The 15,499-nt window shown below is 42.7% G+C and overlaps 2 protein-coding genes across 17 annotated transcripts in view; both read left to right on the forward strand.

The window, feature by feature from the left end:
• LOC121645089 (discs large homolog 1-like protein) overlaps window positions 1-6,892 on the forward strand; it is a 117,346-nt gene extending 110,454 nt beyond the window's left edge. For all 16 annotated transcript variants that reach the window (XM_041993409.1, XM_041993412.1, XM_041993411.1 and 13 more), the window contains 5 exons: window positions 418-519; window positions 604-776; window positions 2,161-2,270; window positions 2,348-2,439; window positions 4,901-6,892. In XM_041993409.1, coding sequence (XP_041849343.1) covers window positions 418-519; window positions 604-776; window positions 2,161-2,270; window positions 2,348-2,439; window positions 4,901-5,007 — 584 coding nt within the window. In that variant the 3' untranslated portion in view covers window positions 5,008-6,892. The remainder of the gene's footprint in view (window positions 1-417; window positions 520-603; window positions 777-2,160; window positions 2,271-2,347; window positions 2,440-4,900) is intronic.
• Window positions 1-15,499, forward strand: part of LOC121645098 (zinc finger protein 420-like) — a 1,096,702-nt gene that overhangs the window by 548,387 nt on the left and 532,816 nt on the right. The gene's annotated exons all lie outside the window — the stretch shown is intronic.

Here is a 15,499-nt window from a genome sequence, read left to right on the forward strand (position 1 = left end):
AAATTTGGTGAAAATACAAAATTATTTATAATAAACTGATTTGCTGCCACACTTCAGGCTCTTGACCTCCAGACTGATGAGATCCAGGTTAAATAATCTTTAATCAGACTTTATATTCAGGTTCTAATCTGCACCCTGCAGCAGGGAGTTAAGCAGGAATCGTCTGACGGTAGAAAGTTGTATTTATGATGTTTGAGGTTAAGAAGTTGAAGAATTGTGGCGGTTGGAGTTTGATGAAGCAGAACGGACCTCTGAGGTCCAGAATCGGATGTTCTGTTTTCAGACAAACACCCAGGATGGTGATGAGCAGGAAAAACCTGAATATTCACTCAGTAAAAACAGCAGAAGCAGATTCATCCGCAGGTCGTCCCACTTCCTGTCTGAGTGGACCTGACAGGTCTGGTTTCTCTTCCACAGTGAACTACACCCGACCCGTCATCATCCTCGGCCCCATGAAGGACCGGATCAACGACGACCTGATCTCGGAGTTCCCCGACAAGTTTGGGTCCTGCGTCCCACGTAGGTCCAGTAAATGTCTAGCCGGTTGGGATCGGGGCGGCGTTTCCTTTGACCGTATGATCCATTTCCTCGTCCCCTCTGCAGATACGACCCGGCCCAAGCGCGACTACGAGGTGGACGGCAGAGATTATCACTTTGTGCTTTCCAGAGAGCAGATGGAGAAGGACATCCAGGAACACAAGTTCATCGAGGCGGGGCAGTACAACAACCACCTGTACGGGACCAGTGTGCAGTCGGTCCGAGAGGTGGCCGAGAAGGTACCAGAAAATCTCTCCTCACAGCAGTCTGTTGTGGGGTTTATGTTTCCATGGTAACTCTTGCTCATACTTGTGGTTGAGAATTGATTTTCATTAGATAACTTCCTGCAGCGACTCAGTCTGTTTCTATCGAAGCCGAAAACTTTGAGGGATTCATGTAGTCTTTCAGCTGAAGTTGAATCTGCTGGAGAGGAACTTTCTGAAGGCGAACGTGGCGACGTATTGTGTCAGAGCTGATCTGTTTGACATTTAGTCGTCATGAATTTTAAATCTGCAGGTCAGAAAACTGGTTTTTAATCCGGATTTCAATCCTTTTTTTATCAACAAGTACATTTAATTTAAAACCCCACTAGAGTTTGGATATTTTTGTTTTCTTCGGCGCTCCTACAGTTGCGGGATGCAACCCTGTTGTAAAACTAAATCATAGCTCATCCCATAGATACCAGTATAATCCACCATCCACTTCACCAGGACCACCTTCTGGGACCAGGTTGGGCTGCCTTTATAATTCCTGGTGTGACAGATGGAAGCAGGTGGTGGAAACCTTCCTCAGAGGTTTTCTCCATATCGACATGACAGCATCACACAGTTGCTGCAGGTTTGTCGGCTGCATCCATGATGAGAATCTCCCGTTCCACCACATCCCAAAGCTGCTCTACTGGACTGAGATCTGGTGGCTGTGGAGAACGTTGGAGTCCAGTGAACTCATCGTCATGTTCTAGAAAGCAGGTGGAGATGATCTGAGCTTTGTGACATGGTGCATTATCCTGCTGGAAGTAGCATCAGAAGATGCTCCACTGTGGTCATAAAGGGATGGACATGGTCAATAACAATACTCAGGTAGGCTGTGCTGGTTAAACCAGGCCACGCTGGTACTAAGGGGCCCAAAGTGGGACAAGAAAATTTCCCCCCACCATTACACCAGCAGCAGCCTGAAGCGTTGATCCAAGGCAGGATGGATCCATGTTTTCATGATGTTTCCAGCAGATTCTGAGTCTAGCATCTGAATGTGGAGCTGAAATGGAGACTCATCAGACCAGCAACGTTTCTCCATCTTCTATTGTCCAGTGTTGGTGAGTGTGTGTGAATTGTAGCCTCAGTTTCCTGTTCTTAGCTGACAGGAGGCACCGGGTGTGTCTTCTGCTGCTGTAGCCCATCTGCTCCAAGGTTGGACGTGTTGTGTGTTCAGAGATGCTGTTCTGCAGACTTTGGTAGGAACCAGTGCTTATTGGACTTCCTGTTTCCTTTCTATCATCTCCAACCAGTCTGTCCATTCTCCTCTGACCTCTGACACCAACCAGACATGCTGGTCCAGACAACTGCTGCTCTCCTTCACACCATTCTCTGGAAACCCTGGAGATGTTCACTAACGTTGTGTTTTCAGGGGAAACACTGCATCCTGGATGTGTCAGGAAACGCCATCAAGAGACTCCAGCTGGCTCAGCTTCATCCCATCGCCATCTTCATCAAACCCAAATCTGTGGAGAACATCATGTGAGTCCAACACTGGTTTTACTTTTAGTCCTTAGACCTGAACCTGGAGTAAACGTCCTGTGCTGTTCTTCCTGCAGGGAGATGAACAAACGTCTGACAGATGAGCAGGGCAGGAAAACCTTCGACAGAGCCGGCAAGCTGGAGCAGGAGTTCACCGAACATTTCACAGGTGACCGTCACGAGCTTAAACTCAGACATGTTGGATCTCCAAATGCTTTTTACACTGTTGTACTACTGAAGGGGTGTACAAGGTTTAATCAGACCTTTTTAGACCCTCGTGGAGTATGTGAGGAGCTCCAGACTGGTTCTAGACCTGTACAAAGTTTAATCAGACCTTTTTAGACCCTCGTGGAGTATGTGAGGAGCTCCAGACTGGTTCTAGACCTGTACAATGTTTAATCGGACCTTTTTAGACCCTCATGGAGTATGTTAGAGGCCCCAGACTGGTTCTAGACCTGTACAAGGTTTAATCTGACCTTTTTAGACCCGCATGGAGTATGTGAGGATCTCCAGACTGGTTCTAGACCTGTACAAGGTTTAATCTGACCTTTTTAGACCCTCGTGGAGTATGTGAGGAGCTCCAGACTGGTTCTAGACCTGTACAAGGTTTAATCAGACCTTTTTAGACCCTCGTGGAGTATGTGAGGAGCTCCAGACTGGTTCTAGACCTGTACAAGGTTTAATCGGACCTTTTTAGACCCTCGTGGAGTATGTGAGGAGCTCCAGACTGGTTCTAGACCTGTACAAGGTTTAATCGGACCTTTTTAGACCCTCATGGAGTATGTGAGGAGCTCCAGACTGGTTCTAGACCTGTACAAGGTTTAGTCAGACCTTTTTAGACCCGCATGGAGTATGTGAGGAGCTCCAGACTGGTTCTAGACCTGTACAAGGTTTAATCAGACCTTTTTAGACCCTCGTGGCGTATGTGAGGAGCTCCAGACTGGTTCTAGACCTGTACAAGGTTTAATCAGACCTTTTTAGACCCGCATGGAGTATGTGAGGAGCTCCAGACTGGTTCTAGACCTGTACAAGGTTTAATCAGACCTTTTTAGACCCGCATGGAGTATGTGAGGAGCTCCAGACTGGTTCTAGATCTGTACAAGGTTTAGTCAGACCTTTTTAGACCCGCATGGAGTATGTGAGGAGCTCCAGACTGGTTCTAGATCTGTACAAGATTTAGTCAGACCTTTTTAGACCCGCATGGAGTATGTGAGGAGCTCCAGACTGGTTCTAGATCTGTACAAGGTTTAGTCAGACCTTTTTAGACCCGCATGGAGTATGTGAGGAGCTCCAGACTGGTTCTAGATCTGTACAAGGTTTAGTCAGACCTTTTTAGACCCGCATGGAGTATGTGAGGAGCTCCAGACTGGTTCTAGACCTCAGCATTTACCGTTTTTAATGTTCTTTGAACTGCTGACTCAGGTTTCTGCTGCTTTAGTTCCAGTCCATCTCTAGAATTCTTTATGAAGACTTGAAACATGTTTTATTTTGGTATAAATCTTATTTATCAGAATCGTTTTTTAATGTCTCCTCTTCATCAGCCATATTTGTTCTGGTCTTCCTCAAGAGTCCGGTTTACGTCCCACCTTGTTTTTATTTTAAACGCTTCTTCTGGGATCAAATCCCAGGAAAACATTTCCTGATACGCTGATGACGTCCAGATTTATTTCCTTTTAAATCTGACGTCTGCGTCCCACTGCAGGCTGTCTGCCAGATGTCAAAGACGGGTTAAAGCAGAATTTCCCCGGAATGAAACCAGTACTGAAGTAATTAGCTTAATTGTTCAAGTTTGGATCAGTAGTTCACCGATTCCCTGGTTCCTTCTCACTTTTCCCAAAACATCAGAAACCTTGAAGTATTTTCAGTGTTCCTTTAAACTAGAGGACGCCACCACAAGTCCAGTTTTATCAGTTACAGCAAATGAAGAGAACAATCGGATCTCGCTCCAAAACACCTCCTTCCTTCTTTCGCCACCTCCAGACTGGACAGGTCTCATTCTTCATACTTTGGCCTTGAACACTTGTGTCTCCGTCGTCTGTCGATGGTCCAGACGGCGGCTGTTCGTCTTTTAACGGCTCACATGATCACGTCAGTCCAGCTTGAGCAGGTTCACCCAGTCGGCCTGTTTTCTGGGTGACTTGAGATTATTTTACCTACTTTTAAAGTTCTAAATGCTGCGACACCCAGATGTTAGTCACTCTTCACAGTCTGTTAAATCCCGTCTGAAAACTCACTAATTTAACAGCCATCAGGGCTTCAGGTTTCAACTCAGTTTTAGTCTTTTTTTATCCGTTTTTTCATAGATTAATTATGTATTTTATTATTTGTCAATGTACTTAATATTTATTTTATTTATAGTTAATTATTTTTATGTATTTATTTTCATTTTCTTTATTATTTTAAGGTAGTCCATCATTGTTTCATTTAATTATTTTAACCTATTTTATATATTTATTTTTTAATGTATTTTATTATTTAATCTGTCTGTTTAGTATAATTTTAATCTTTTATTCCATCATGTATTTTAATCTATTTTATTTTTAATGCATTAATTATTATTTTTAATGTATTTTATTATTAAAGCATCATTTTTACTGTATTTGTATTTAATGTGTTTATTGTGTGTTCAGCCATCGTGCAGGGCGACACTCTGGAGGAAATCTATGATCAGGTGAAGCAGATCATCGAGGAGCAGTCGGGTCCGTTCATCTGGGTTCTGTCCAAGGAGAAGTTATGAAGATCCAGCCGCTCTTCATCGCTCCTCCTCCTCCTCCCCTTTACATTCACTTTGTTTTATTCTGAGAAGAGTCGACCTGCGGACGGTAGCCTCCCCCTCCATCCCGCCTCCTCCCCCGGTCGGCCGAGCTGACGGCCGGCTCGTACTCGGACTCCATCGTCGGGTTTCCTGACCAGCAGAGTAAAGCACACAGGAAGTGACATCACGGTACAGCTCCTTAATGTTTAAGGAAGGAGAACCTCAGAGGAGAAGATTTCAAGAAAGTGTCAAAGAAACGTACGAAGCAGATTTTATCCTTTTGTTTTTTTGTGTTTTTCTTTGTTTTTTGTTGTTTTGTGATGTAGGCAGGTGGGCGGAGCCTCATTCTCAGGCAGCGTTGTCGGTCTGGAGGAAGCAGAGACACAAAAAGCAAAACTTTGCACGTTTGAGCTTTAACAGCATGTCAGTTTACCCCTTTTATTTCCCATCAGTCCCTTCACCTCAGCGTCTGATGTCACAGTGTTTTTTGTTTTTTTTTTACATTTTCTGTTTCCTCTTTATTTTTTACTTGATTCCTTTGTTCCGTCGCTGCTGCTGGATGTTGGTCGGGACGCTGCAGGTTTCTGTTCTGCTGCTAGAGGGCGCCGCCATGATCAACGCTCAGATCTGTCGGCTGGCGATGGAAACTCTAAAATGTTCGATTAAAATCAGGTTGTTGGAATTAAACCGTTTATCATGAGACGGAAACGACAGACTTCAGTCATCTCCTCCATTTCCAGTTAAAGACATGTTAAAGTGGATCGATGACGTCACAGCACTGATTATTAAACTACAAGTTCTTCCTGTGATGACTGGAAACTCAGCTGCAGTCAGAAAAATCTCGTTAGGAAAGAATATTTTTTAAATACCTGATTTTTTTTTTCTTAAAAGAAACTTAATCAGAAATGTTGTGAATCAATCACAAAAATTATTGAGTGAAAATTTATTTTACTACCAAAGTGTTTTTTTTTACAAAAAGCAATTCAGTTTATATATATATATATATATATATATAAACTGAAAAATAAATACTGTTAGAAGAAAACGTCTTTTCTCACCCATCAAATTAACATTTTTACAACAAATTTAAATTCTATTATATTTTTACAGTAAAATCGTCTCAGAATTTAGCAAAAATATATTTTTAAATTATCTGAAAACTACAAAAATATCAGTTTTTATCACATTAATGTTTCACATAGTTCTAAGAAAAAATTATATAAAGATTATTTAATATTTACAACAATTTAACAAAAATCCTAGAAATGATCAAACAAGTTAATTAAGTACAGAAATTGAGTAGCAAAAAAATTTTTAGAATTAAGACATATTTATGCGTCCTTATTGTTAAAATAATAAAAGCTTAAATATTTTTTTAAAATACTAGAACAGATTTTGTGATTTAAAAAAAAATTAAAAATGTATAAATATATTTTACGTTTTAACGTTAAAATGACCTCATAAATCAGCGATAATCTGAGATTACGGAGAAAATTCCTGTAAGTCGTCTCATCAGATTATTTCACTCTAACGGATCCAGATCGCAGAATAAATTTTAACTTTATTTAAAAACTTTAACGAACTCTTTTCTTGGATTTTGGGGCGGAGTTATACAGAGCCCTCTGTACCACGAGCTCAAACCCCGGTGGTCGTCCCGGCAACGTCTGTCAGCAGCGTCAGTGTCTTACCATGGCAACAATGTTGGTCATGTGATCATGCGGCTGAACCTGGAGCCGAGCTGCCACCTCCAGGAGTCCACAGCTGTGTCGCAACACGCAGACGATTATTGTACAATGAGATTTTGACAGATATTTAACCCTCGGTAAACTGCCTATTTTGTTATAATAAAAGTCTATATTGAACTTTACTTAAGCACTACTACTACGGGAATTATTTTCTTTGCATTGTTAATCATATATGAATAGAAAGGTATAAAGATATTTGAATATGAATATATATTTTTCTTTTTCTTTGATCACCACCTCCTCTGTCTTTTAATTTTCTTTTTTAAGCATAATAAAAACTTAACAAGAAAACACCGGACTCTTTCCTGGCTGCAGGATTCTGGTCGGTGAAGCAGTTCAATCAATGCAATGTTTGGCAGATCGGAAGAAAACACGTGAAACCTGACTGATGACGGACGACGATGTATTCTTGGGACATCTTTGTTCAAACTGCTGGCTGAGTTTTAGCTTTCAGAAACATCCTGAAGCAGCGTTTCAGAACATTTATCAACGTTATAAACTCAACTGTTGTAGGTTCGTACAGTACAGGTTTTCTCCCCGTTTGCACCAGCAGAGGGCGTAGTTGTGGGAATTTACAAGAACTTAGATCACGGTAGAAATGTTTTTTGTTTTATAGGTTGAAATGTTTTCATTCATTTCATTGGGTGGGATGTAAACAGCTGTAATAATCACTGTTCTCTGGGGGAGAAAAAAATGGCCGACAGACAGGTCTATCATATTATGGAAAAAGTTGAACTTTAAAATCAGTCTGAAACTGACAGATTGAAGGTAGAAACGTATTCAGTACCAGTCAGCAAACAGTGGAGGGAAGCATCGAGTCTGCACAAGTCAAGACAAAGAAGAAGTTACTGGAAGTAAACAATCTGGTATCTGTGGTCATGTATATTGTCTGAAGTGGCGTTTCTTTGGCTGCCAGCTCATATTGGGGTAAAAGGGAGTGACTGGGCAGAAAAGAGAGCTAAGGGGTGGTCAAAGAATCAGGATGTTGGTTTGGCAGTTAACTGGTAAAAATGGAAATGAGAAGTATCGTTAAGCATGAAATAAAGGAGCGACGGCAGAAACGGGAAAGGAGAAATTAAGGACGATGGTTTTACAGAGAGGACAGTAGCAGAAGAAATGAGGTTTACAGGACACAGGAGATATGATGGTGTTATATGAACATACACTAAACATGATTCAGGTCGGTGTGCAGACAGCAACCAGAATGAAACGACATGTAACGGTCCACCGCAACAGATATGAGACAGAAAGGAATGAAATGGTAGATACACCCAGGACGTTTGAAATCCCAGGTTTTACAGGGTTGCTCAGGAGATGGTACTTCATTGTCTATCTAAAACAGGTCTGATTAAGAGAATAGAGAAGACAGCGTTTTTTAGTCATTTTTTGGACTCTGGCCTGAACCCACATTCCATGGTGGCGGTCATGCACCCAACCACCAATAAGCTGCAGAAGAAGAAGTCGACCTACACTGTTGTGTCGTCTGTCTGCTGAATATTTCAGTGTTTCAGCAACAATGTCTTCAGTTCAGCATCTGAGAGAGTTTATCAGCGAGCGACTAACTGCTGCTGCTGAAGAAATATTCACAGAGTTTGAAAAAACCATCGTCCAGTACGAAGAAGAGATCGATCGTCAGCGCAGACTGCTGGACATCAGCCGGAAACCACAGACAGCAAAGTCAGTGCTGCGTCATAACGTCATCTAAAACGTCTTTCCATCCAGTCCGAGCTTCCACCTCGGAGTAGGATGGACTCGACTGTGGTGGAGTCAAGCGACGACCTCCACTTGTAAAATTTGAAGTCTATGCGGAAGTGCAAAAAATTGCAGTTCCCCCCTCATCCACTAGGGGCTCCAAAACACAGCAAATCCCCATAGACTCCCATGTTAGAGAGGCCAACTTCACAGCAGAAATAAACATGTTTTAAGCCTGGTACAAAAGTCTATTTTAGGATTAATAGGTCAAGTTTACCTTCGTGACAACTGTGAGGGGGGTGAATTTTTTTTCTAACTCATCCATTTTGATGTTATTTAATCTTGAAATTCGGCATAATTAGGGGCGTGTCCTTTTGATTGACAGGTATCCAACATCCGCAGAAAGAAGGGAGTGCAGCACAACCACGGTTTTTAGCCGGCTAACAGCATGCCTTTAGCCCGCCTACCTCTGTTAGCTGGTTAGCTACCGTTGCTAAGGGTTAGCTGTTAGCTAAAGGCAACTCAGAGTTTGATGGCTGTCAATCATCCACCCCCACCTTCACAGTCCCCCTCTCAGCTCCACCTCTTTGCCCATTTTTGGATTTTCCAGGACTAACAACACTATCAAGATGGCGACGGTGGGAACCGCCCAACGAGCGTCACTTTTGCTCTTCAGAAACCTACAGGTGACGTCATCCGTCCATCTTTTATATACAGTCTATGGGTGGAGTTCACGGCGCTAGTTGTTCGGTTCCCAGTGTTGTGTTGAAACGTGCTACCTGTCGATCTGTGCTACCCTGCCATTTTTCATACAATTTGGTTTTCTGTGATCAAAAATAGTTTTTAAATATTATTTTATACCTGATATTTTTGAGATAATGTGACTGTCTGCACTTTATTCCAGCTGTTGATCACAGAGGTGATAGGTGTTTAGGAAGAAGACAGTCAGATGAAATAGTTTTAGAGAGACAATTTCCATGTACTTACATCATCTGACAGCAACTGTTCATGTCTGACTTCCTGTAGCTACTTTAGTGTTAAGTATTGAGGAGAAAAAATAATACATCTAATAATGAAAAGGGCAAATGTAATTGATTTAGCAATATGAAAAAAAAGTACAGTGTAATAATAGTGTAGTGCAGTAACAAGACCCAGGGCTAGCAATCAGAAGTCTAGATACGAGTGGGAGTCAAAGAGTTGAGCAGCAGTAATGAACAAAACAGGTTTAACACTTGAGTAACATCTCATGTATTTTTATAACAGTGTTAAATGGTAAACAAGGAAAACCATATAACTGATCCAAAAGAAAATAAATAAAAGACGTCCAGGAGGCATCCTGACCAGATGCCCGAGCCACCTCATCTGGCTCCTCTCAATGTGGAGGAGCATCGGCTCTACTCTGAGCCCCTCCCGGATCACTGAACTTCTCACCCTATCTCTAAGGGAGAGTCCGGACACCCTGTGGAGAAAACTCATTTCGACCGCTTGTATTCGCCATCTCGTTCTTTCGGTTACTACCCACAGCTCATGACCATAGGTGAGGGTAGGAACGTAGATCAACCGGTAAATCGAGAACTTTGCTTTTGGCTCAGCTCCTTCTTCACCACGACAGACCGATGCAGAGTCCACATCACTGCAGACGCCGACTGGTCTTCCTGTCGATCCTTCCCTCACTCCTGAACAAGACCCCGAGATACGTAAACTCCTCCACTTGGAGCAGGACCTCATTGCAGACCCGGCCGTTGTTTTGCCGATTGAGTCTTGCTTTCTCATAAAACAGTAAATGCTGTTTATTTCCTGGAGTCTGCAGTGTGATGTCATGCAGTGTTTGTCCACTAGATGTAGAGCTGACTCCATTCAGTCCCAAAGTCCTCCCCATGTCTGTTCAACAGGGTTAGCTAGTAGCTACAGCAAGTTACATTAAAGCAATGGGCCGAGTGGAGCTTCCTAACAGGTAAGTTTATAATAATGTTGTACAGTTATGTCCCCTAAACCCTACTCAGCCCCCCTTCAAACCCCTACACCCCTCCTGCCCCCGGGCCATACCCTAGGTCCCAGGGCGGCAACCAGACACCAGAGCATGCACCAACCCACACCATGGCAGCACATCAGGGCAGGCCCAGACTCCCAGCACATACGGACCCCACCACCCCGGAGGGAGGGGGGGGGCACCCCCAGGCACCAGTGACCAGAACCCCCACCCAGCACCCCCAGAATAGCCTGAGTTAGTTTCCATGTTAATTTCACCCTGCGGGCAGGTGTGCAGGACCACAAGGCATGGAGGTAGTTGTCAGGTGTGTTTTCATTGCAGTGTGAGCAGATGTTTGATTGTGACAGACCCATCCTGAACATCCTTTGTTCTGTATAATGAGTTCTATGCAGAATATTGAATTGTATTAGTTGCATATTTGAATTCTTAGTCATTTTAAAGGTGTTTAAACATATTTGTGACCATTTATTTTTATTAAAGTTACTGGATAAGTCAGCCTCCTGTTTTGATGTCGGATTTAAGCTGGTGATATTCTAAAAAGAATTTGCCGCTAATTTCATATTGTAAAGTGAGAATATTAAATGATAGGAAGTTTCCATTTTCTTTTATATGTTAGATTTTATTCCTTTATTTTTCCATTGAGTGAACTATCAGCTTTTTGTTTTGCAGGATGTCAGGGTTGTTCCAGAGGGGTGTAAGCGTACATGGAATAAGTGAAGACTTGGTTGTTTTTAGAGATTCCCACCAAGCCACTAAAGTATTCTCTATGTCAAAGTTTAACCTTCTATTAATAAGAGTTGCTACTCCTCTCTGCCTTGAATTATAACAAGCTGAATACACGTGGAAACTGTGCCATCGAGACTAGATCCACCGTCGAGCTTGACAAATGAGTCTCCTGAAGCAGGACAATGTCTGCTTTTATCTCTTTCAGCCGATTGAAAATCTTTAACTCTTCTCCCCTGTACCAGCTCTGCGCACCTTCCACGTAACACACCTCAAAGTGTCCTACATCCGACAAATAAAGAGAGCTACCTGCATATTACGGAAGTGTGCATGTGGATCTGCCTGCTGAGTGTGCAGCCTTGATCTGTGTATTAAATATCTGTATGTGCGTTGCTCTGTTTCATCATATACTGCACGTGTACTGGCAGCTGGGCCTGATGTTCAAGCGTGTGCATGCACCGCGAGTTGCATTAATATAATGACAGGTGGGTTACCGTTAACTGTGAAAGGGTCAGAGGGAAGAGTGAGAAGTGAAAAGATCGACAGTGCCGTAACAAAAACATTATTAAAAAAACACGTCCATGTTGAGAGCAATGTTGTGGAGACGGGCAGAGAATTTACTTTTAATGAAATTATCTTTTATAATAATAATGAAATAATAATGCATTTTATTTCTTGGCGCCTTTCAAACACCCAAGGTCATCGTACACAAAAATAAAAAATAAATAAAAAGACAGTAAAAACATAAATTACATAAGAGTTAAAAGAGATAACGGACATTGATATAAAAATTACACAAAACAGTCAGTATACATGGGTTATAGGGAGTATGCCAGTTTAAACAGGTGGGTTTTGAGTGCAGATGTGAATGATGGAAGGGAGTTGATGTTCCTGATCTCGGATGGAAGTGAGTTCCAGAGCTGGGGAGCGACTGAAGGCTCTGCTCCCCATGGTAGAGAGACGGGCAGAGGGAACAGTAAGGTGAGTGGAGGAGGATGACCTGAGAGCACGGGAGGGAGGGAGTGGCAATATGGAGGAGATCAGACAGATAAGGAGGGGCCAGATGGTGAATACCTTTGAAAGTGAGGACCAGTAACTTATAGTTAATTCTGTATTTTATTGGGAGCCAGTGGAGTTGTTGAAGGACAGGGGAAATATGTTTAAAGGAAGAGGTGCGAGTCAGGATACGAGCAGCAGAGTTCTGGAGAAGCTGCAGTTTCTGAAGTGATTTATTGGGAAGACCGAAGAGGAGTGAGTTACAGTAGTCGATGCGGGATGTGACAAGACTATGGATAAGGATTGCAGCAGCATGTGGAGTGAGTGAAGAGCGTAGACGATTGATATTAAGAAGGTGGAAGTAGGCAGACCGAGTTTTATGGCAGTTTTATGCATTGACATGATTTAGTAAGAATATAGGAAGATTAATGCACATACCAACAAGTCAGTAGAGACACAGAGTGATGTCCGGGTCGTGGTACAGCTGTCCATTAATAAATAATTTATCCACCGCGGTGACAGCGCGAGCACCTTCAGCGATGGATTTTCTCCTGATGGGAAACAGGACTCTCCGTCGGTCCAGAATCTCTCTCTGATATTGGTCGTATTGGTCCTTGTGGATAATTTCTACCAGGCTCAAACACGCATCAAAACTACTGAGTTTCTTACCTATAGAGATCAGAACATCCGATGAGTCGTTCCCCGGTGGTGAAATAGCTCCAGGTGAATCCTCATTTCGCTGTCTCTTGGACTTAGATGCGGTGGAGGGGGTGGACGTGTTGTTTGGTTTCCCCATGACAATTCTGTCATAACAACGATCTATAAAATCTGTCAGGCTGGCCAAATCCTCCCCGCTGTGCTACCAGAGTTAACCTTTTAAAGACACTATGTTCCTACTTTAAAGAATATTTTGATTAGGCTGGCACAAAATACAACTGAATGAAAGCATAAATGTTTGAGCGTGTCTAGGTTGAATCTGCCGTCTCCCCGGAACTACGTCACCTACAGCATTAGCGTCACTTACCTGCCACCAGCGTCAGGGAGAGATGGGATTTGTATTCCAAGATGGCGACGCAACATGGCAGCCTCCAGTTGGGTGCACCACCACCTATGTATTTACAAACAACTTATTCTAACCTACAAGACTACTTTCATTTGGATGCGATTGTGATTAGACTTTGGTAAAATATGTATTTATGAAAGCGATACTTGATTTTTGCTAACAAAAAACCAAATAAGCTACACACTGTACCTTTAATGAATCACTGTCTTGAACTATGCCTCTTTGCACAACTCTGCTGCTATTACTGACTGCCTTTGCACTACTATACACGATATATACATACAACTCTTTGCTTGTACATAGTACCACAACTGATACATACAAGTTTGCTGCTGCTTTCAAATCAAACTGTGAACTTATTGTTGTTACAGCCTTAGGATCAGTCCATGCCTTAAATCTCTGCACTCATATAGTTGATTTTTTTTTTTTAATTTTTAAATTTTTTATTTTTAATGGTTGCTTCAGTGTTGAAATGTCCTGTCCCGTCTTCACTGTGGGACAGTGGGAAACGTAATTTTGATTCCTTTGTATGTCTTGTACATGTGAAGAAATTGACAATAAAGCTGACTTTGACTTTGATTTTGATCTCTAAGGATGCCCAACATGTCAAGCAGGGTGCAATAAAATCGCTCCAACGGGCTGCCCCTGGGGTGGTATGGGGTTTTCCTGACGTTGTGGATACCGGCCACCTGACAGAGTTCCCTGATTGTGCGGGACTCTGATCCCTGGTCACTATGTAGCTTTTCTGGGATACCGTAGTACACCATTGAGTTCATCCACAGACACTTTGCCACAGTGCAAGCCTTTGGTTAGGTGTCGGGATGGCAACCACAAACATGTGATCACTAGTATATCATTGGTCCCACTTTGGTCAGCTTTCAGGGACAGGAGGTCCATGCAGAGGAGTTCAAAAGGTTGAGTAGTGCTTATGTTGACCAACTCTTTTAGCTCATGCCTTTCTCCGCACACACTTGTCACATATACTGACCTTCTTTTCCACATCCATAACCATCCTCAGCCAATAGAATGTAGTTCTCACAAGGTCCAGTGTGCAGTCAACCCCCATGTGACCCATGTGGTCATATGTGGGACACAGTGAGAACTGTGTCCTGAAGCTCAGCTGGGAGTACAAGCTGGTAAGATGTCTGGGGGGTTTGATCTGGGAGATAACAGGCTTTACACATTGATCAGCTCTTTCTGCTATTATTACCACAGTTTTACCAGCGGGAATGACTTGAGGGCTCTTGCCTTGCATTTTCACAACCTCTTGATGGTCGTTACTTGTCTGCTTCCATCTCAGATCAATGACCTTGAAAACTGCCTTGGAGCTCTGTGGGAGGGGCTTTTGATGGTTGCATCAGTCTCTGAGTAGGGTAATTGTGCCTATGAGAATGAGGGACTGTGAAGTATCAAGGACAACCATAACAAGTGTGTTTACATCTACTGGAACTCCTATGAAGAACTCTGGAAATGTAATGGTCATTACTATATAGCCAAAGCTAGACACTAGCTGTCCATTTGCACCTTCCACTTCCAAGAGGTCATGCAGGGGCTTAATTTTCTGCTCCGATACGTGCTGCTTTTAAAATTACTCAGGTACGGTCAGCTCACCTCTTCCCCTCTCACAGTCACTTGAGCTGTACTCTTGATGCCAAACAACCGTTTGGGGAGTCGAAAAGGTGGGCTGGAATTTGTCTGAGCTTAAATGTTCTCTGCAAGTGTACTGACTTTGTTGGCCTTGGCAAGGGTTTGTGTTCATTATTTACATCTGAGGGACGTTGTTGATTTTCTTCAGCCCCTGTTTGTCCCACAGCAGGAACTGTTGGCTGTTTAAATGTAAGTGTGAATGATTTTGGACTTCCCACCTGCATTGTTTTTCCTCCAACTGCTTCTTCTTTTGGCCACTAGGGTGGGGTTTACACAGTTAAAACAGTACCAGGTTTGGGTTTGAATGTCTGATTCTTTTTTAGTCTGTCTTTGCGTGTCTGTATCACGTGGTTTGACATTTTCCTGAGGCTTTCCTGCAGACTCTTTGATCTTTTTGTATTTTTTTCTGTGAACAGTGTGAGTGCAGTTAATTGGCTCTGCAGACTAGCTACTTGCCTTCTCAGATCCTCAATAGGGAAAAGTAATTTTTAAGGATTTTTCTAGATATTTGCAAAGGGGACAAGCTAGGGTCATTTTGGAGTAGCTCAATATGTGTATACCATAATCAGTCTCAATATGAAGTCCAGAAGGCTTTCTGGAGAATGAATGGAGCCTCAA

The sequence above is a fragment of the Melanotaenia boesemani genome, chromosome 8, assembly GCF_017639745.1.
Source record: "Melanotaenia boesemani isolate fMelBoe1 chromosome 8, fMelBoe1.pri, whole genome shotgun sequence".
In the NCBI taxonomy this organism is placed as follows: Eukaryota; Metazoa; Chordata; class Actinopteri; order Atheriniformes; family Melanotaeniidae; genus Melanotaenia; species Melanotaenia boesemani.